The 23,745-nt window shown below is 39.2% G+C and overlaps 1 protein-coding gene across 4 annotated transcripts in view; it reads right to left on the reverse strand.

Annotated features, from left to right (window-relative positions):
- CCDC141 (coiled-coil domain containing 141) overlaps window positions 1-11,590 on the reverse strand; it is a 149,840-nt gene extending 138,250 nt beyond the window's left edge. For 2 of the 4 annotated variants that reach the window (XM_045196305.2, XM_045196304.2), the window contains exons 1-2: window positions 11,161-11,590; window positions 8,794-8,916 (exon numbers count right to left, since the gene is read on the reverse strand). In XM_045196305.2, coding sequence (XP_045052240.2) covers window positions 8,794-8,916; window positions 11,161-11,262 — 225 coding nt within the window. In that variant the 5' untranslated portion in view covers window positions 11,263-11,590. Of the gene's footprint in view, window positions 1-8,793; window positions 8,917-10,674; window positions 10,842-11,160 lie in introns of all 4 variants that reach the window. The other 2 variants (XM_045196306.2, XM_024561457.4) reach the window with 2 other exon arrangements.
- Window positions 11,591-23,745: the final 12,155 nt, after the last annotated feature.

Raw genomic sequence — 23,745 nt, forward strand, 5'->3', positions numbered from 1 at the left:
ATTCAGACAATTCACCATTTAATTACTGCCTTCTGTCAGCCTTTCAAATTATATTAATACAAAGTTTTCTTTTCATTATTTCAAAATGGTTATGTTAGGGTTTAGCTGGGGTGGGGTGGAGGGATGGGGAGAAAAGGCATACAACTGTAGTTGAGTAACAATAAAAATAAAAATAAATTTTAAAAAATGGTTATGTTAGTTCACTTGTTTAAAAAAATTACTCTTTTAAGTAATATCAATTGCAATATTGTCAAACACACAAATACATTTACACATATACAGTTTTTTTACAAATATTAAATTAGAAAAATATTTATACTCCTGTGACAGTGTCTAATAACATCACTTTATTAATTTCCTTCAAAAATGGCTATTAGAAATATTTTGGTCTAATTTCTTTTATTTCTTGTTCCTGAAAAAAATCTCATCTCATAATTATCCTTTTCAGGTCCTACATACATTTGCTTGGTTATAGGCAGACTTCTCCTGAGCTTAAAAAAATAAACAGACTCTATTTTCATTCCCAGAAGATTTAGTCTTCTTTATTCTTTAAATCTGCACTGTTCAATATCCACTAGCCACTTAAAATGTGGCTAGTTCAAATTGTGATATGCTATGAAGTACATACTGGATTTTGAAGAGTTAATACAAAACATTTTTTAAATGTCAATAACTTTTATAATGATTACATGTTAAATGACAATATTGTAGATATATTGGGATAAATTAAGCATTTTTAATTAATTTAATTTTCTTTTTTAAATTTGACTAATGGGTGAGTTTTAGTAATCTGCAGCGTTCAAAGAATCGGCTCATTTCATGTAGTTGTTGAATTTACGTGCGGAGTTGTTCCGAGTATTCCCATCTTATATTCTAAGTGTTGCCCCATCTTTCATGCCTAATACTGCCAATTTTTTTCTTCTCTCATTTTTCCTGTCTCCGTCTGGCTGGAGGCTTATCAATTTATTGAGCTTTTCAATTTTCTATGTTTTTCTGTTTTCAATTTCATTGATTTCTGCTCTCTTCTTCCTTTTTTCCTTCATTCTGCTTGCTTTGGTTTTAATTTGCTTTTATTTTCTGGTTTCTTAGGGTAAAAACTTAGATTGTTGACTTAAGACATTTGTGCTTTTCTAATATAAGTATTTAATGCTCTAAAATTTATATGTAGCTATTAGAAAATTAAAAATTACATGTGACTTCCATTTCTGGTTTGCATTATGTATTTCTATTTATTGCTGTCCTGAGAAGTATAACACATTAGCGAAGGGTTTTCTTTCCAACACATTAATAAATGTTTAATAGGCAATGGGATCAATGAATCAAAGAATGTCAGGCTCTCAGAAAGCTGTGAGAAATAGCCTTGGGTTGATTGGGTTTCTCTAGTTCCAATTATGTAAAAACTCAGGATATGTTTTGAGCTGAAACTTTTTTTTTGACATGGCAGGGCCATATGGGGACAGTTTATTGCAGTTAACTACATAGCACTCTCTATATTTTTGTCTATTATTTTTCATAAAGAAAATTAAAACATACACATAAACCAAAAGGGGAGCATTGAGCTGAAATTTAAATTTAAAAAAACATGTCCTATGACTAAATTTGAGAGCTTGTGGTTCCTGAATTCCCTGAATACTAACAGAGTAATCAGGACGTAAGAAAAGCAGATCACCATCTATATAATCTAAGTGAAGGAGCTGAAAGGTGAGACTGCTTTCTCATCACCTCCTCCATCTTCTCATTTCACTGGCCTGACTCAATGCCTCAAATTTGTACCATGGAAGCCATGGGAGTCCTCTGACCTGAAACCCGGGGCTTAATTTCCTCACTCTGTTGGGCACTTCCCACCACGGTGCATGTGTTACCAAGCAGCTTGGAGAACAGAGGGAAGTAAACAGCAATGTGAATTTATCACAAGCCCTGAGACCACCGTTCCTTCAGTCAGGGAGATGTTTCTCTTCTTTTAGATTTAGGCACTTGGCTGCCTCTGCCTTCACCATCACTGCTACCTGTAGGGCAGCAGCCCACAACCTTTTTGGCACCAGGGATGGGTTTTGTGGAAGACAATTTTCCATGGTACCGGGGGTGTGGGATGGTTTTGGGATGATTGAAGTGCATTACATTCGAGCTCACCTCCTGCTGGGTCCTAACAGGCCTGGACTGGTACCAGTCTGTGGCCCAGAGGTTGGGGACCTTTGCTTTAGGGGATTGCCTGGGCTGGGGCAGAGAGAATAGAAAAACAAAAAGCAAAAACAAAGGCCGGGTATTTATCCCCTTTCTGACCCATGGAGTTCCTTTCTACTGCTCAGACCTGAAAGAGAAGACTTTGTGGAGCTTGTGTTGTCCACATCTGGTATGTTCCTCACGGTGCCAACCTGCCATTGAATCCAAGCTAGGCAACACTGGAGAGAGAAAAAACAACACTGCTGGGTGGGCGGAATTCTGATGTGTTTCCCTAATCTACCTGCTGGGCTCTACTTTTCAGCATCCTCAGCAAACACACATTCTGTCCAGGTTTATATTTGTATTTAATGGAGACTGGGTAGAGGGTGTTTAATCCATCTTGCCTGCAACTGGAACTGGTATTCAATTTTAAGACATTTTTTAAAATTATATTTTATTGATCAGTTGAATTAGGCTTCTGGCCAAGAGGGAGGCAAAGGTAAATATGCTTCACTTCCTCACACAACCAAAAAGAAGGATAACAACCAATTTGAAAACAAAAAAAAACCCAAAAGTGCCAGAAAATCAAACTGTATGGAAGTCCAACAACCAAGGAGTTAAAGAAAAATTCATCTAGATTGGTAGGAGGGGCAGAGATGGGAAACTGGGGCAGTGAGGATGCATAGCAAGGTGGCAGCTGATGGACTGGGGTGGGCGAGGTGGTGGCTGGCCAGGAGGGATAGCCCACATTCATGTATGGATAAGCTGGGAAGAACAACTGGGGAGCGAGACAGACTGAGTAACCCAGTTTTCCAGAGTGGGGAAACAAAGTCTCAAAACCTCTGGCTATAAAAACATATGGGGGTTGTGGTTGTGGGAGAAACTCCCAGTCTCACAGGAGAATTCATTGGAGGGGCCTACAGATTCCTAGAATGTACACAAACCTACCCACCCAGGAATCAGCACCTGAAAGGGCACAACCTGCTTTTGGGAAGTGAGGGAGGGGACTCAAAGCAGGGTGAGAGCCAAGCAAAGGCATTGCTCCCTCTCTGACCCCTCCCCCACATACAACGCCACAACTCGGTGAAGTGGGTTGCCTAGCCCTTGCAAATACCTATGGCCCCCCCCCTTACAATGGAACAGGTGTTCCAAGACAAAGAAATATGGTCCAAATGAAAGAACAGATCAAAACTCCAGAAAAAGAACTAAGCGATGAGGAGATAGACAACCTAGCACATGCAGAGTTGAAAACACTGGTAATCAGGATGCTCACACAGAAAATGACTGAGTATGGTTGCAAAATAGAGGAAGAGTACAGGCTATACAAAGTAAACTAAAGAAAAATATACAGGGAACCAAGAGTGAAGGGAAGGAAACCGGGACTCAAATGAACGATTTGGAACAGGTTGAAAAATAAACATCCAACTGGAACAGAATGAAGGAACAAGAATTCAAAAAAATTAGGAGAGGCTTAGGAACCTCTGGGACAACTTTTAACATTCCAACATCCAGGTCATAGGGGTGCCAGAAGGAAAAGAGGAAGAGTAAAAAACTGAAAACTTATTTAAACAAATAATGAAGGAAAACTTCCTCAGTCTGGTGAAGGAACTAGACATGCAAGTCCAGGACACTCAGAGTCCCCCAAAGAAGTTGGATCTAAGGAGAAACATATCAAGACACATCATAATTAAGTTACCCAAGACTAAAGATAAAGGTAGAGTCTTAAAAGCAGCAAGAGAAAAGGAGAGAGTTGCCTACAAAGGATTTCCCAAAAGACTATCAGCTGATTTCTCAAAAGAAACCTTACAGGCAAGAAGCGGCTGGAAAGAAGTATTCAAGTCATGAAAGGCAAGGACCTACATCCAAGATTACTCTGTCCAGCAAAGCTTTCATTTTGAATGGAAGGGAAGATAAAGTGCTTCCCATAAAAGGTCAGGTTAAAGGAGTTCATCACCAAGCCCTTATTATATGAAATATTAAAGGGACTTATCTGAGAAAAATAAGATCAAAACTATAAACAGTAAAATGGCAACAAACTCACAACTATCAACAACTGAACCTAAATAAAAATTGATTGTGCTATCATAGTTGTCCCAATTTTTCCCCCTCTGTCCCCCTCCACCCAGCACCCTCCCAGTCCCTCAGGCCATCTCCACACCACTATTCATGTCCATGAGTCATGCATATAAATTTAAGAAGTACAAATAGGTAGTTATAGAATAGTCATGGGGATGTAAAGTACAACATAGGAAATGGAATAGACAACTTTTTTTACGAAAAAAAAACTACAGTAATCTGCCCTGGCTCCACTGGCATAGCTCAGTGGATTGAGCATGGGCTGTGAACCAAAGGGTTGCCAGTTCGATTTCTAGTCAGAGCACATGCCTGGGTTGTGGGCCATGTCCCCAGTGGGGGTCACGTGAGAGGCAACCACACATTGATGTTTCTCTCCCTCTGTTTCTCCCTCCCTTCCCCTCTCTAAAAATAAATAAATAAAATCTTTTAAAAAAACTATGGTAATCTCACTCAAGTCCCTGAACTTCAAGTATGTGGTAGGAGGGAGATGGACTATTTGGGAAATTTAGAGGGCAGAGCTAACTGTAGAACCAGAAGAAGTTTGCCTAATTCTCCTGAGGACTAATAACTAGATGAGTCTGTTATGAGAATGATACAGCCATGTCACTTGAAAATCTCTAGAGATTTTTGACACATTAGTCCATTAAAACATATCTAAGACAAAGTCTACAGTTTAGAAAAGATGCATTCTGTTAAGGCAACGCAGGTAGAAGTCATACTGGACTTCAAACAAACAGACAAACAAAAACCAAACCAAACAATCCCCTCATTCTCATTTAAGCACAATACACACATCTTTTCAGGAGTAGAAAGACCTATTGCCTTTTGAACAGAATGCAGAAAGTATATTTGTATCCTAGCATTTAATCTAACTCAGCAGAATTAAAGGCTGGGAGAGAAGGCGACTGGGTGCTGTTCTACTATCCTACCTCAGCCACCCCTCATTTATATTTCCTGAACTGTCAGTCAAATCTCAGACCAAGTCTTCTGTCATCACAAATAAGATCTACGGGTCCTACTTTCCATAAGAAACACTTGTTTGTAGACGTACATTATAAAGAAGAACTACTTTCTAAATGAACAATTAATAACTTAGAAACTACAGGCCTATGGTCTCAAAAATGCTCATTGTGATCCTGGCTTTTGACCCAGATTCAAACAGGAATGTGTTTGGTGACAAATACCATAAAGCCCAACCAACCTGCTTAAACACCTAAGAATTTGTCTATGTCACAGCAAGAAGCCTGGGGCTCAGCATAACCTTCCACAGTATGAAAGAAGCACAAACAATCAATTTATAAACATAGTCCCCAGTTGTTGGGTATTATTTTGTTTCCAGTTAGGTTATTCTATTTAAAAGCCTGTAAAAGATGCTCAGCGTCATCGCAAAGCATCTTCTTATCTATATCCTCATAGTGTTATTTCATACTTTGGAAGATTACGCCAAGCCCACGCTTCTTGTTGTGACATAGACAAACTCTTGGGTGCTCGAGCCGGTGTTGGTTGGGCTTTATGGTATTTGTCATGAAATAAACACCAGGGAAATAGCCACCATAGCTGTTGTCTTCTTTTCCCATTATCTGTTACTGTGTAACAAGCCACTGCAAATTCTAATGACCTAAAACAACAATTAGTTATTTTGCTCACAATCCTCAATGTGGTCAGAGCTCAGTGGGGAAGATTTGTCTCTGCTCCACACAGGTCAGCTGGGACGCCCGACCAGGCCTAGACAGTCTACTTCCACGATGAGCTCCAATGGCTCACTCACACGACTGATAGCAGGGATCTCAGCCAGAGCTGCTGCTGGGAGGCTCGGTTCCCCTCCACACGGACCTCCTACAGTGCTGCTTGACTTCCTCACAAGTTGATTGGGTTCCAAGAGTGACTATTTGAAATCACAAGAATTAAAAGCAGCCAGTCTCTTGAGATTGGGCCCAGACACTGCCACAGCATCATCTAGGCTGTATTCTTTTGGTCAAAGCAGTCCCAGAGTTTGTGCAGTTTTAAGGGAATGGGCATAGACTCCACTTCTCAATAGGAGGAGTACCAAAAAAATGCATGGACATTTTAATCTACCATAATCTTCCATTGTACTGAGTCCTCCTAGACTTGTCAAAAAGTTGTGTTTGCCATAACCAGGCCATGCTCTGTTCCCTGCAGAAATGTGGAAGATGCCTCTCTGTCTCCCTGACTCTGTGTCACTTGGTGTCCCATCCAGTAACACTGGATGATGATGCTACTATTTAAAATTTCTTGGGGAGGGGTGGCTGGGTTGATGGTGGGTAGGGTGGTGATAGTATGGGAGATGGACATTAAGAGGTTGGTGGCTAAAGACCTATGCGAAGTCAAAAGCCCTTATCACTGGAGATCCCATGTTCTTAGACCCCCATGCAAAGAGGAAGCATGGTCCATGATCTCATGACACATTGTGGTAAGATATACAATAGATATGAAGCTTCCCTCATCTTAGAGATAAAATGCCGGAAGTCCAGAAGGCTAGTCCACAGCCAGAAGACTGATTTAAAAGGACAAAAAAAACTCTAGAATCCAAAACAACAAGGCCCCCTTGAATTTGCATCCTGTTAAATGAAAAACCCTCTTCCAACTGAGCTCCTGAGTAGATTTAAGTATACAAGTTTCAGAAGCAGAGTTGTTAGGAAGAGCTGAATTGCTCCATCAAAGAAAGTATTCTCCCTGGAGTTGTGAGCCTGGACAGAGATAGTGGTGCAGGAAGAAAGAGGTGGCCTGAGAGACCCAGATGGCCATGATCTTCCACCACCCACAGCTCCTCGGTGGACCTGAAAATGATGGCTGGCCACCAACTGTTAGTGGGACCTGGAAAAGAAATATAGTTTGAAGTCCAGATTAACTCTAGGAACAGGTGCCTATGAAGGAGCTAGAGGCACTGGAGACCATGGGAGGGTAAACCTCTAAGGATGGGCAAGAATTTCGAGGAAGCTGTTGGGTTCCCACAATTCATGGAAAACTCATTATCTTGAGTTGTTAGCCAAAGTACACAATTAAGTGGCATAATTAGAGCTAAAGCATAGCTCTTTTGATTCCTGGTTCAATGCTCTTTCCCACCATAATGTGGTTTCATAGATGCACAGAGGACTTCCTGGTGGCCAGGGATTGAAGACAGAGCAGAGCTCACAACAAGGAGCTGTCTAAAACAGGAACGTAAATTCTGGATTCAAATGGACCCTGCTTCTGCACTAATTCTTTCTTGATCTTCTCAGTGTGATTTACCCAATTACTTTTACTATTGTCCAATCAGAAAACCACTGTTAGCATAAATCAAATGCAGATCAGATCTGCTTCTAAATCTAGGGAGCAAGTATAAATTCCGGCCAAGATGTTCAAAGAAGCCATATTCAAGTACTAAAAACACAGCACGCCTAGTCCTTGCAGGCCTCTGAATCAAACCCCTTTGATCTTAGTGACGACACTCGTGTGCCTGTGAGGATCATTACTCACAGGACTAGGTATTACTCACAGGACCGGCTGCATCACGGGTCTCTATCCTCAGAAGGCGAAACCACTTGGGTTTAATGCTTTACCTGTCACTGTCTTAAAGTTCTTAATTTATCTTTGAATGTGTGTTTTATAAGTGAAGACTTATGGGACGACAAAGGAAGTACTGGAGGACTGGAGCCTCATGGCACACGTCATCCTTCTCCTGGGGATAGTCTCTTTGCTATCCTGTCTGCTTCCCGCCCCTGCTCAGTGACCTCTGTCATGGGCCCCTGCAGGGGTCAGGACACGGCTCAGTGCGGTGGGCCCTGAGCCACGGCTAAGGCCCAGTGCCTGAGGGTCTGTACTTGCTCCACACATATCCTCATGCCTCAAGGAGCTGCACGTCAAAGAGCAGATTAAACACCAACAAAAAAAAATTACCATGACTAGTCAAGAAAAAGCTTTATCCTTCTTTTTGAACAGGGAGTTCAAATTTTCATTTTGTACTGGGCCCCACAAATTACATAGCTGGCTCTGATTAGATATCTTATCTGGTAATCACAAGCCAATATTATTTTTAGATTCTTAACTAAATAACCATAACACATATGGAATAACAACTCTGATTTACTAAGTGTTTTTTTGCTTTCAAGAACTCTTAATATTAAACACAAAATCAGATATTTTCAATCGTTCAACAGAAGGGAAAAAACCCTCCCTATTATCCTTGCCAGCAGGTATCATTAACAGCAGAAAGTCTGGATCTGTTGTTGTGACTCGGCAGTATGATGCATGAAATGGAAAAATAATGGAACAGTTTTTCACTGAGGCAGCCAGGAAAAAAAAATACTTATTTCTCCACACTAAAAATAATTACTCCATATTTTCTATCACAGTATGGAAAGTTTTAAAAAGTCTTGTCGCTTCTGTCCAATGTTGGTGTTTGCCTGTGAATAACTATAGTGCTTTTCCATGCTCTCTCTAGGGCTGCATTAAACGAGCCACAGACCAGTGACAACAGAGGAGTCAAGAGGTAATGTAAGAAGATGTTCTATTGGTTTTTAGTTTTGTATCTGCATCATAACTTAGTATCTTCCTTACCTTAAGCTTGGCCAAAAGAAGTTCATGATCATGAAGAAGTTTTTGGGTTTCATCTTGATTGCTTCCAATTTCTAAAATATTGGGCTGTGATTCAGCCAGCTGAAGTTGTACCCATTTGCCACACTAAAAATAAAAATGAAATGAAAAGCACTTTTAGTTCCTCTTGTTCGTTCCCCTTCACCATTTTTTTTTTTTAGTTTCCAGTTTTATCGTGAACACTTTCTTCTTTCCATAGAGATGGGCCTTAATAAATTGAAATACAACAGGTCTAATATAAATCCATGCCCTGCCTTTTCCTTTTATCCTTAGGGTAAGTTCTTTTCTCTTGGCATGTTGGATTTAAATTTAAAATTCCCAAATGAGGAACACATACAATAGATTATATACTATTGAATATTACAAAATTACAAAATAATTTACATAACTGGACATTTTGTGAATGCCTTTTAGGCTGATCAGCGTCTTTCCATTGACCTTGGGAGTTCAACCAGAAAGAACAAACAACAGATGAAACAACTGATTTGCATCTTGTTTCGAAGTTAAAACATAACGTTTTCTAACTTTTGCTCTTGAGTATTCAATAGAGTATACAGGAAAATGTCAGTAAAATTAGACACATGTGACAACTGCCATTTGAAAGCAGCCAACTTGTTTTCCACGCTTGGGACTTTCACTGCTCTCAGACACAACTGATCACTGTGCTTCCTGAGGAATTGCTTTTCTAAGAAGCAACAACTGACTAAGCAAGAGGTACCACTAACAGGCACATGCCCGCCCATGGGTGAATTGCTGAAATGAGAAAAACATATGTCCATTCTAGATAATTAGTGTCCTGGGACGGTTTGGAAACAAGAGGCCCATATAGGTCAGACATAGGCACTTCTATCCCTTTAAGATGGACTTTGCACTTTGAATCGCTTGGGGTTTATTTTACAAGGATGGCAGTGAGTTAAGGGAGCTGGGGAGGGGAGACGAACGGAAGGTTCTTAGAAACACAGTTCAGTTAAAATAGGAATTTCCAGTGTCATTTTAGAGGTTTTTTTCCTTACTGTCACTCTCTCTCTGATTCTCCTATGATTTATTCCATATTCATAATTCCTTATCCTGCTCTACAAAATATTCCATATTTGAGGGAAAGAAAGTTAACTTTTTTTGAACAGTGAGTTTGCCTCTTTTACCTTCAGTGCCAAAATTCGCAGATACTCAAAGCATCATAAAATCACATGCAAATTATCAACTTTTGCTCCTTTTGCTTCAGGCCTTTCCCCCCATGTCCACTCATTGCCTTTGAAGAGACGGAGGGGCACGGAACCCCACAGAGGTCCTGTTTCTCTGGGGCCAAGTGTCAACAACACTGGGAAATGCCCTGGCTGGGAACATGCTGCATTCAGAGCCACAAAGGTAAATTGTATTGCTCAATGTCAAGTGCTGCTTTCCTGTTATAATTTTCACATTAACATAAAATTCACAGAATTAAGTGATATTGAACAGATCTTTGTCATCCATGGTCTAATCAAAGGCCAGAAAAGTCCTTCAATTAATTAAGCCTGGTGGGGTCCTGAAAGTAACTGGCCGGTAAGCACCAGCCTGTCTGCTGAATTCCCTTCATTAAACACTGGATTCCTTAGGGGGTGAACTGCCTCAACCAGAGCATAATGCTCCATGGGGTTTTACATGAGAAATAAAGTCCTGGTTGTCTTCTTCAACCAAAACACACGTTATCATCTTTGCAAATGGGCAAATGGCTTGACATAAAATACGTCATAAAACATAAGCCCCCAGTGGCTTCAACTTCCTGCTGTTAAGACCAAATGTGACATATGCCCTTTGCACTTGCCCCGGCAGGGTCTTCGTTCTCCCAACAATGTGACAAGGACTTACTGGTGCCTTTACCGTGTCACAGCCAGAGCCCCCTACTCGGTGTCCTCTGTGTTCCAGCACGCTCGAAACAATGCCACCCCCTATCTGCTCGGACTTTCCTCTTCCCTCCTCCTCACATCCACTCTCGAAAGTCACAAATATTTCACAGGTCCACTTGACTCTTCACCCTGGCAATCATGAATTTATAATCATGAATGCCTTGCCTTTAAAAACCAAATTGAAAATATATGGTTCAGTTCTTTTTGTTTTTTTTAAACCAAGCTGTTGTAAATGTTTTCTCACTAACTGAAAGAGAAACTGTAGGAACTAGCTGAAACTTTAAATAGAGATTTCTCCTAGCTGCCGCTCTAAGAAAATAGTAAGGGGTACTTGCGCTGCAATCTTCTATATGCTGTGTAGTGCTGATTGCGTGGAGTGTTCTTTGGGCTTATCAACACACATCAAGACACCCACAGCCACAGAGAAAAAAGAAAGTTGTTAGCTTACCTTTATGACAGCTATAATGATTTTGGAGTCCCCCGCCTGCACAGCTACTGAACTGACTGTTGTCGTAGAAAACTCCACACCAGGACTTCCTTGGCTGGACATGGTACTTCAGAACCAGACTTTATACTTTGGGCAGCCTTTGTACAGATGTGCATCTGCTGGTCATTTCAGAAGGCAACCACGGGGGCTACTTGGATTCATTCAGGGGAAGAGCTCAGCTCACACTGATTACTCCGCCAGAAGGAAAGAACAGCAGGTTAAAAATAGACAACCCCATTGAGTTTATCATGAGGGAGAGAGAGAGGAGAGCGGGAGAGCATCGCCACACCCCTAGTATGGTAACACTAAGTGCCTGTTATTTTTGCCATTATCTTAACTGTAGAGGGAAGTTTCTAGCTCTCTTCCTATCAGCTGACGTTTGATAGCAAATGGGGAAAAATTACATTCTGACGACCCACATAAATTTTGCCATTGAATCTATATAGTTATAGTGGACTCTGAAACCAGCCAGTCATTGACCTGGAAATCAACTTCTCAGGACTTCTGAAGTCTCTTTTATGCAAAGGAAAGCTCCCCAAATGTACTTTAAAAACAAGTTCTGGTATTTGGTTTTGGATTAGGCAAGCTACAAAATTGCTTGAAATATATTTTTAGATTAATCTACTTTTCTAAAACTCACTGCCTTTTGTCAAATAGAGTTTTTATGGAATAATCACATTTTCTCAGAGCCTCAGATTTCTTAGGGACATTGAAAAAATATTTCAACAAGCATTTATCAGCAGAAACCCACCATTTCAGAATTTCTTCCTGACTACTGTACTCCACTGAATAGCATTTTTAAACTCAGTTATCACAGATAAAAAGAAGTAATATACTTTGCTGTTGCCTTTTACTGGCAGTAAGAATAACTTTCTGTTTAATTAAAGTTTAACACTATGTATATTTTTCTACAATGCAATAAAAGATAACATGGTACTTCAGATTTGGGTTTTATTCTCCCATTGCCTGTGCAGGAAAATTATAGACAGCTTTGAATCAGAGCCCAAGACTGGCATATTAATTCTGTTGCTAGAACCTCAGTGTGTCCCAAGTTGTCTGTGGTATTAAACAGCAGCTGTTGGATCGCTGTCAAAGAACAGCTGAAAATAACACTGATGTGTGGGTTAGAGGTCAGATGCAAACACATCAGAGATACTGACTCCAATGCTGCTGGAGCCATCAGGAATCTCTGGGACAAAGCCAGATTGGAGGAGATAGCTAGAAACGGTTAAATGAGTCCACTCGCTGTTAAACCCTTAGCTCAATTCAAAAGCACATTCAGGTTCAGGGCCAATGTTCAGAAGACTGAGTCAGCACCACTGCTTTGTTTTGCTAAGGTTCATGGTAACATTCTTGAGTCAAGGGGCCAGGGGGAGTGCGTTTACATATATTTCAGTATTCAGTGATTACTTTTGTTTTCCAGAGCATGTCACGGCAGCTCCACAGTTATGTAGCCCTGTCTGAGGGGTCTGCTCTCAGCATCTGCCTGCTCCTCCAACAAGAGGAAACCAGTCCTGGACTCTATAAACTTTACCTGATGCCACGAAGGGAGCATTGGGAGCAAGCTCAGGAGACCAGATGCCTAGACACCATGACCTAGAAAATACTGTAAATGGTATCATTTTACGAGAGGGATGGAGACCTTGCAGAGAACTAACCGAGCCTGACCTCTTTGTTGAGGTTGCCTCAATGTTGCAGGAAGGCTTCTTTTGCTTGAGCAAATCGTTGGTCCAAATAAACCAAAACAAACTGAATGAAACTAGTTTTCAGCTAATTGCCCTCAAGAAAAACCAAGAGTTGACAACTGGGTCACACCCAAAACTAAAATGCTCAAAGGTGCAGTGCTTAAGTCATTGTGTACACTGCCAATCAGAAAAGCAAACAGTGCCCCACACCCAAAACACACAGTGCACTTTCACCCGAAGTTAATCCCATTGTCCAAAACTCAGTATGTATCATTAACTGCATTAAGGCCCTCAGGAAGCAAAGAGGAACTTTGGCAGCAAGATGCAAAGACTATGGCTAGGAAAAGAGTCCTTATGTCCACAAAGCCCCACTAAGATGGATGATTGTGTGAAGGGCGTGGAGGACAGCGTGGAATGTGTGGAATTGCAGGTCCACACCGAGGAGAAAGGAGAGAAATGAAGAGGAGAGAGAACACGGCTGAAAGCCTGACTAGTCCAAGCTAGTGGCGAGGCGGCGGGGTGGGGGGTGGAGGGACTGAGCACAAAGGAAAAAGGACTCATGGACATGGACAACAGTGTGGAGATTGTGGGGGTGGGGCTATAAGGGGACTAAATGGTAATGGAAGAAAATATAGCAAAGGTTTAAAAACTTAAAAAAATTAAATAAAGAGCAATAAGAATTAAACATAAATTTAAGACTTTGTTAAAAAATGAATCCAGTTATTCACTAGGAAAGATAGTGTGTTGTTATGTTGACGACCTACCTTTCTGTTAACTAGACGAAGCATAAACTTAGGTGGCGACCAACTTTTTTTTAAATTCAAATTCTTGGCTTTAAAATCTTCAAAACACTTGAGTCACTTTTCTCCCTCCCCTTCCCTTGCTTTCTATTTTTTTTTCCTCTTCAACTTTTTAGTCCTTCCCCTACAGTGGCTCTGCTGTTCAGGCCTCTCCATTCACATTTAATGCATTTAGAACCTTGGCCTCTGACCTTCGTCTGGCATAATATTTAATTACAAACTGCATAATTGACTCTGGCAAGTAGTTTAGTGAATAGTATAAAATCTATTATACTAAAGAAACCAGTACACTGTAATTAAATGACTTTTTAAAAAAGTTTTTTAAGTTACAGTTTGTTTATACTCTGCCTCCCCCATCATCACCAAAAAAAAAAAAAGCCCCAGAAAACAAAACAGAATACCTTACAGGCATTCTCATATCCTGTGAAGTTTATAGAGGGTCTTGGAGAGGGTATTAGGCCTTCTATGTTTATACCTCTGGGAAATGCCTGTTTTTATACCGGCTGAATTTTAGTGAAGTGTCCTCCATGGGGAATCAAAAAGCTATACATGGATTCTGTTGAGTTGCAAATAATACTTTTTTCCTCATTTTTGTTTATTGTGGTAAAATACACATAACAAAAAACTTACCATCTTAACTCTTTTTAAGTGTATGATTCAGCGGTGTTAAACACATTCATAATGTTGTGCCATCACCACCATTTACCTCCATAACTGCTTCAATCTTTAACACTGAAACTCTACACCTGCTAAACAGTACTCTCCACCCCTCCCCTGCCAGACCTCTGTCAACTGCCATTCAACTTTCTGTCTCCATGATTGGGACTACTTAAGTATTTCATATAAGTGGAATCATGCAGTATTTTGTTTTTGCAACTGGCTTATTTCACTTACTATAATGTCCTCAAGGTTCATCATATATATATATATACACATATACACACACACACACATACACACACATATATATAATATAATGTTGTAGCATATGAGGGGGTAATTTTCTTCTGGAGGGATCCTTATAGTACAGGCTTCCCCCACTAGGTGAATGTTCTAGGATGCCCTCTGTATCAGTGTACCAGCTGGCATGGTTGTGAGAGGCTGTGTTTGGCTTCAGTGAATTTTTTTAAGACTTTCAGCACAAACGACCATTTCACCATGAGTGATTTACAAGTGCACCTGTGCATGCGGAGTGTTCAGAAGTTTTAGACCAAAACCAGCATGACCCCCATGCCCCATCCTCCCTATTCACCCGATCTCGCCCCATACAACATTTTTCCTTTTGTTTCCCAGGATGAAAACAGACCTCAAAGGGAAACGTTTGTACATGTGGAAGATGTAAAACAAAAAAAGGCAGAAGCACTAAAAGTCATCAAAGCCGATGAGTTCAAAAACTGTTTTGAGCAGTGGAAAAAAATGTCTCAATAGGTGTATTGCATCAAATGGAGAGCACTTTGAAGGTGACTGAAGTTTAAACATGTAAGAATAAATACACAATATTTAACAAATCAATTCCAGGTTTTGGGGGGTCCTCCCTCATATGTTCAAATTTCCTTCTTTATTAAGGCTGAATAACATTTCATTATGTGTAAGTGTGAATGTGTATATATGTACATATATGTATAAGTATACACTTTACCTTTGCAGATCATTTAACAGGGTTATTGTCGAAATTAAAAGAGTTGATTCACATAAAGTGCTTAGAAGAGGACCTGACATTTAGCAAGTGCTATATATGGAGTACGGTACTAGGTGCACAATTGGTGCTCATAAATATTGGCTAACTTACTGAGTCACATTAGTCACACAGCAAAAAAGATGGTTTTAATGCAACTCATTCATTCAGTATTTGTTAATGCCATCATTAGTTATTGAGCATTTGCTACATACCAGGCACTTACACATTAGGAGTATACAGTGAGGGAAACAGATGTCCCTACTCTTGAAAAGGTAACAATTTAAGTGAGAAAGACACCATAAATAATGAAACAAATATCAAGATAAAAATCTACTGTGATCAAAGCTAAGGAGAAAAACAACCTTGTGGCTTAAGTAGATGGAATTACAAAAGGTTACATTTAGAATTTTCCAGAGAAATCAGCGAGCACTTTCAGGATATTTCTATTGAAATACAGAGACTAACAGCAATAATAAACCGACAATGATTATAAAACAACAACAAATAAATCACACAATATGGCAAAGTCAACGGGTTAGGGGCTCTGAAGCCAGAGTGCCTTAACCTCTTTGTGCCTCAGTTTCCTGATTTAAATTGTACATAATGGGAATACCAACATCAAATAGGGGTGCTGGGAGGATTAAGTAAGATAATATTCGTAAAACACTTATAATAATGACTGAGATATAAGTTGTATTCTGATAGTTAAATATTATTATTTCTAAGATGACAACACCTGTTAAGGGATTTCCTAAATCTGATAATAACTGCCACAAAATTTGAAATAAGTTTTAAAAATTAAGTTGAATTAAAACATTGTAGATAGCCCCACCTGGTGTGACTCAGTGGATTGAGTACCAGCCTGCGAACCAAAGGGTTGCCAGTTTGGTTCCCAGTCAGGGCACATGCCTGGGTTGCTGACCAGGTCCCCAGTAGGGAGGACGTGAGAGGCAACCACACATTGATGTTTCTCCCTGTCTCTTTCTCCCTTCCTTCCCCTCGCTCTAAAAATAAATAAATAAAATCTTTAAAAAATGGTAGGCTACCTGAATGGATGAAATATATTAGAAAGACGTAAAATATGCATTACCAGAGAGGAAATAATCTCATTATAGTCAGATGGTAAAAACATCTCAGTGAGTCATCCTTTATTTCTAGAATATCATCTTTACCATTCACGTTGGCCCAAATCTTCCCTAACTCACTCTTTATATCATGTAATACTCCTCCTGGCACCTCTCTGACCTTAGTGAAGACATTCATTTGCCTTGAGGGTTATTACCCTTGCAGATTATAAGCATTCTCACTTAATTGCCGTCCATGAGTAAACTGAAGCTGTTCTTTTCCTTAAAACAGCCCATTCTAGCCAACAATTAATTTCCATTGAGTGATTTATTTGTTCATTCATCAAGTATGATTAAAAACCTACTAAGTGTCAGGCACTGTTCTAGATGCCAGGCACACATCAATGAAGAAAACAAAATTTATCTACTGATGAAGCTTGCTTTCAGGTAGGGGAAACATAATTGATCAGGAAACAAAAAATACATATATAATTATGTCAGGATGGAGTGAGTGTTATCCAGAAGGCAGGGCAAGAGAGAGCATAGCCAAGGGAAGGAGTCAGGACAGGTGTTCAGAACAGATGAGACTTGAGGAAAGATCAGGATTAGGGTGAAGAGCAAGTCGCGCAGGGAAGAACATTCCCAGTGGCTGGGCACGCTTGTTATATTTTAGAAGCATTCAGGAGGTTGATGTGGCTGGAGCTAAGTGAAGATTGGGAGAAGAGGACACTGACAGAACAGGAGCCTCTGAGGTGGCGGCGGCTAGTTCACACAGGGCCTTCTAGGTGCCTGATGCCCTGATTCGCTGGGACAACCATGGTTTACACCAGTGGCCCTGGCATAATTACTCTTAAGGCCCCTTTCACTCTCAAAATAGTCCCGTTTGAATGACAAATTAGGTAGTAACCCTGCACGTAAGCCAAGGTAAGGACGTTGGATTTTATTTTGAGTGAGATAGGTCACTACTGCAAGGTTGTCATCCGAGACATGACATCACTTAACATCGTAGGAGACTCTGTGCAGAGAGACGGTAGGTGGCAGGAGTGAATTCCATACCATGCCAGCCACAAATGCCATCATAACGCTCCAGAAGAGACACATATCCAAAATATCATGACTCCTTTTAACAGTTGATCTTATAGATTTCCTTATAATTAAACATTTTAGTGACATATAAATCCTTAGCTTCTCCATAAGACCTGGGGGCAGAATTAAAAAACAACTTTTATATCCAGCAAATTTCCCTTCTGTAAGTGGTATGGAAAACAAAACAAAACAAAATTTGGGCAATTTCAAAGAATACTTGGTCAAAGGTCAAAGGTGGCAGTATTTATTATAATTTTAAGCAATGGTTTACCAAAAATAATGTGTGAAATAATATATTTGTTCAATTATTATCTATATCTTTTCTTGAAAATCCTCTATTTCTGGCAATGTATGATCTGGAAAACTGTCAAATATATGTATAGATAAGTTAAAATAAACGGCAAACGTGGCAATTACTGATTTGGGAAAAGTCCTTTCTGAATGGTATATATATACACACACACACACACACACACACACACATATATTCACACATACTTCAAGCTGAAAAATGCTTTTTAAACAATCACTGAAAAGCTTTCATGTACAAAGTTTATTTTTAAACTTTAACTCACAAGACTTCCTACCTGTGTTCAGCTGCGCACTTAGGCTCTGACGTTGAAGGCTTCTCTTGCTGATATAACTCCTCTTCATATAAAGTGTCCTGAGAGTTACCCTCTAGAAGGTAAAGCCATTATATAAGAAGACAGGAGTCTTAGTCAACTTGACTTTGGAAAATTACATTTTCATTGTCTTCCCTTGGTGCTGCTCAGCTCCAGCTGAGGCTGAGAATTCCCACCCCAGAGTAATCCCTGGGGAGGCCTCAGAGCAGCAGCAGTTCCAGCTGCTTGGAAGCCAGCAGTGACACTGACAGTGGGTTGTCATTTCTCCAAGCAGCTATAATTTTTGTCAAGGAAGAAAAAAATAATATAAACTCAAAGACATAAAAACCAGATACCTGAAACAAGATGGTATTATCCATGGATTTTAAGTTAAAGTTTTTTTTTTTAATGAGGTTTTATTAAGAAACAAAAAGACATAAAGAAATTACTCATGTTATATATATTTGCATAACATACAAATGCATGTAGATATATGTTACATACATATAACAAGACTCTTTTAAGTAGTGTTATCATGGGCTTTCTCGGTTGCTTGGAGGGCAGTGTTTTCTGACTCACGGACAGTTTATTGGCGTCAGTTCAATGACAAAGCCATGTTTTAACAGAATTTGACTGTAGATTATACTTTTTAAAACTTAACTGAGTTCCCCCCAAATGTATAGTGTATAGATGTTGATACCCACACCATCATTTCAGATAAGAGCTCCTCCACCAGTGTTCACACAAGAGCCCCTGGCTTTGGGAATCTTCATTTTTGTTACTATCGTACATCACTCACCCAAGTCACAGAACCCACATGAAAGACAATGATTGCTGAGAATGCCCGGAAGGATAAAAGAAGTTACTAACACCTGCAGGAAAAAAGATATTCACATACTCAGGCTTTCAGGAAAAACAGGAAACTAGATGAGAGAAACTCACAGAAACCTGGAAATCAAACATGGAAACAAAAGTAGCAGGTCATTGGCACCCCACCCTACACAACTCACACCACCATAAACAAACTGGTTTCCCGACACAAATCTACTCTCATAGAGGACGAACTTCAAAAGCAAAATCAATTTATGTTTAGGTTCTGCTCTGGCATGTCCCTGCAATAAGCTACCGTTATCAGGGTGAGCTGAAAGCCTCATCCCATTGTATGCTGAACACCTACTATGCATAGGCCCTAATTTTCTTTGTCAGCACCATTCTCATCAAATCCCTTTAGAGTTGTAACACTTGTAACCACTTTACCTGGTAGGGCTCTCAACAACTTTGTACTCTAGTCAGGACAGGACTATTATTTCTGTCATACGAGTTGGGCACTTGGGGTGAGAGAAATTAAGTGGCTTATTCAAATTCATGGACTCAAGAACCCAGACACTTCTCTAGTGATTTCTTGCTGCAGTGTCTCAGGGAATATGTTCTACCCTAATGTTAGATCAACATTTTTACAGATGTCTATAGAATCTGTCACTCAGTTAGTCCACTGGGTTGAGCACTTCCAGGACAGAGCCCTCTAAATCAGAACACTACACCAGGCACCCCTAAAAGGTGCCTGCAGAATACAAAGCTCCATCGCTGTTCTCAGTTTTCCCCAAGAAAAAAACTAAGGATAAAATACACATGAGGCACTTTGGCAAGAAGGTGTTTAACAAAGGAACTGTGTCAAGCTAAAACATCCTGGAAATGAGAAGCCTCTTGAAGAACTTCCAAATCAATGTGAGCAGTCATAATACAGATTTATAAATGGATATAAATTAACATTATAATAAAACTGCTTTGGGTTTGTGTCATAAATCTTCCTATTTCTTGTTTTGATTAAAATAAAATCACATTAACAAGGATTTATCATGTAAAAGAATGGAATTCAGTTCTGGTAACATTCACTCTCAGGGGTGTTGAAACTTTTGGCATCTCTGGGCCACATTAGAAGACTTGTCTTGGGCCACACATTAAATACACAAACACTAACAAAAACTGATGAGCAAAAAACCCAGGTTTTAAGTAAATTTATGGTTTTGCATTCGGCCGCATTCATAGCCATCCTGGGTTGTGTGTGGCCCATGGGCCACAGGCTGGACACCCCTGCATAGGATTTTTTAGTGATTTGTATAACCATTTGAATGAATTAGCATTGGTATTTTTCCTGTACTTTATACATGAAATGAAAGGATCTACTTGTTCAAATAACTTTAAAATCTATTTTATGAACATTTAGCTTCTCAGGTTTCTAATTCTACTTCCCTAATTTCCCTATCCTTTACACAGGTAAATTTAAATATAAATAATTAAAATAAGATACATGATTCCCTTGGATTTTCACTTTCCACATACCTCACTGGTATTTGTTTTTTAATCCATGGGAAAAATAGCTATAGTTAGCATTCATTTTGAAATTTAGCAGTATATTGAATATTCAATCTGTCTTTACTTTCCATTTCATTGGATTGCCAATGGCATATCACGGCCTGAACTGTGCTGTAATAATAGGGTTATAACAACAGGTTGTATGAAATAGATTTTTAATGGTGTTTTGGAAAAATATTTACATTTCTATGGAGAATTTTGAGGATATTTTGAAGTATCAAACTATAGACTTAAAATACTGGTATTCCCCTTTTTTTCAGCCTTATTGAGATACAACTGACATTGCCGTACTGTGTAAGTTTTAAGGTGTACGTGTTGATTTGACACACTCATATATCATAAAATGATTACCACTGTAGCATTAGCTCGCACCTCCATCACATCACACAATTATCATTCCTTTTCTGCAGTGAGAATATTTAAGATTTATGCTTAGAAACTTTCAAATGTGTAATACAGAATTATTAACTACGTTACCATGTTGTGCATTAGATCCCCAGAACCTACTTTCTAACGGGGTATTTGTACTCTCCCAGCAACATCTCCCCATTGCCCCAGTCTTCCAGCCCTGGTCACCACCATTCTATGGTTTCTATAAGTTTGGCTCTTTTTAGATTCTGCATAAACGTGCCATCATACAATATTTGTCTTTCTCTATCTGATGTATGTCACTTAGCAATAAACATGGGAGTTCAGAGATGTCTTGGAGATCCTGTTTTCTTTTCCTCTGAATATTTACCCAGAATGTGAATGCTGGATCATTTGGTAGTTCTATTTTTAGTGTTTTTGAGGGAACTCCATATTGTTTTCCATAGTGGCTACATCAATTTACATTCCCACCAACAATGCACAAGGATTCTCTTTTCTCCACATCCTCGCCAACACTTACCTTTTGTCTTTCTGATAGCAGACAATCTGAGATGGTATCTAACTGCGGTTTTGATTTGCACCGCCCTCATTATGAGTGATGTTGAGCATCTTTTCATGTACCTGCTAGCTACTTGTGTGCCTTCTTTGGAAAAAATGTGTATTTAGTTCCTCCATTTTTAATTGGATTGTTTTTGTTATTGATACTTTTGTTATCAGATACAAGCTTTGAAAATATTTTCTCATTTTATAGGTTGCCTTTTCATTCTGTTGTCCCTTCTGCTATACAGAAGCATTAGTTTGATGTAGTCCTACTTACTGATTTTTGCTTTCGTTTCTTGTTCTTTTGGTGCCATATTCAAAAATTGTTGCCAAGACCAATGTCAAGGAGCTTTTCCCCTAAATCTCCTCTAGGTTTTACAGTTTTAGGTCTTCTGCTTAAGTCTTTATTTAGTCCACGGCGAGTTAATTTTTGTGAGTGGTGTAAAATAGGGATCCAATTTCACTTTTCTGCCTGTGGTTATCCAGTTTTCCCCAAATGCCATTTACTGAAGAGACTTCCCTTTCCCCACTTAGCTTCCCTTCTCATCTTCTTAGCTTTCCTGCCATGTTTGATTGACCATATATGCCGCTGTTTATTTCTATGTTCTCGACTATGTTCCATTGGTCTATGTGTCTATGTTTATGACAGTTCCATAGTGTTTTGCTTACTATAGCTCTGTAGTACAGTTTGATATCAGGAAGCGTTATGCCTCTGGCTTTGTCCTTTCTCAGGATTGTTTTGGCTATTTTCGGGGTCTTTTGGCATTGTACAAATTTTAGTATTTTTAAAACATTTTTGTGAAAAATGCCATTGGAATTTATTAAGGATAACACTGAATCTACACATGGCTTTGGGTTATATGACCATCTTAACAATATTAATTCTTCCAATCTATGAACATAAGACATACTTCCATTTTTGTTTATGTCTTCCAAGTTCTTTCATCAAAGTCTTAGTCTTCAGTGTACTGATCTCTTTACCTCCTTGGTTAAACTTATTCCTGTTTTTATTGTTTTTAATATTGTGAAATTGGTTTCCTTTGCAGATATTTTGTTGGTATATAATAACAACTGGTTTTATATCCTGCAACTTTACAGAATTTGTTTAGTTTTAACAGTTTTGAGATCCTTAGAGTTTTCTACAAATAAGATCATATAATCTACAGAGACAATTTTCCTAGTTTCTTTCTGATGTGAATACCTTTCAATTCTTTATCTTGACAGGATAAAGAAAGTGACTACTCTGGCTAGGACTTCCAGTATGACACTGAATAAGACGGGTGAGAGTGGGTGCCCTTGTCTTGTTCCTGATCTTGGAGGAAGAGCTTTCAATCTTTCACTGCTGAGTTTATGTTCAGGTACGTTCCTTCTACACCAAATTTGTTGCACTTTTTATCATTAGGAGATGTATTTTGTCAAATAATTTTTCTGCATGTTTAGATGGTATGATTTTACCTATCATTTTATTAATATGGTGTACCCCATTGATTTGCATATGTTGAACCATCCTTGCATCCCAGAGGTAAATCCTGCTTAATCACGATGTACGATCCTTTTACTGTTCTATCAAAATTGGTTTGTTAACATTTTGGTGACTCGGTCTTGGTAGGTTCCATCTCTAGGATTAATCTATTTCTTCTAGATTATCCTTTGTTGGCATATAATTGTTCACAATGTTCTCTACAATCCTTTCTACTTCTGTGGTACCAGTTGTAGTGTATCCTCTTTCATTTCTGATTTTGAGTTTTTTCTTAGCCTAGCTAAAGGTTTGTCTCTTTTATCTTTTAAAAAAAGTTTAGTTTTGTTGATCTTTTCTATTGTTTTTCTGGTCTTTATTTCATTTATTTCTGCTCTGATCTTTGCTACTTCCTTCCTTAATTTTGGGCTTAGTTTATTTTCCTTTTTCTTTATTAACCTGTTTTTTAGACTCCAGATTATTTCAGGATAATGAAGTTACATTTTAGCCCTGGCTGGTGTGGCTCAGTGGACTGAGTGCCAGCCTGCAAACCAAAGGGTCATTGGTTCGATGCACAGTCAGAGCACATGCCTGGGTTGTGGGCCAGGTCCTAGTAGGGGGCGCTCGAGAGGCAACCACACATTGATGTTTCTCTCCTTACTTCCCTCCCTTCCCCTCTCTCTCAAAATAAATAAATAAAATCTTTTTATAACAAGTTACATTTCAGTTTTAATAAAAGATTGTAGAAAAATTTTGTTAGCACAAATTTAAAGTTTTACAAAAAGTAATGTGACTAGATGCAGAATTTATCAGATTGTTATCGAGACTAGTATGACTTAATTCTCCCTAGGCTTCAAGAACAATCTTTATTAACAGAAACCAAATTTAATATC

This window comes from Desmodus rotundus, chromosome 2 (assembly GCF_022682495.2).
Source record: "Desmodus rotundus isolate HL8 chromosome 2, HLdesRot8A.1, whole genome shotgun sequence".
Taxonomy (NCBI): Eukaryota; Metazoa; Chordata; class Mammalia; order Chiroptera; family Phyllostomidae; genus Desmodus; species Desmodus rotundus.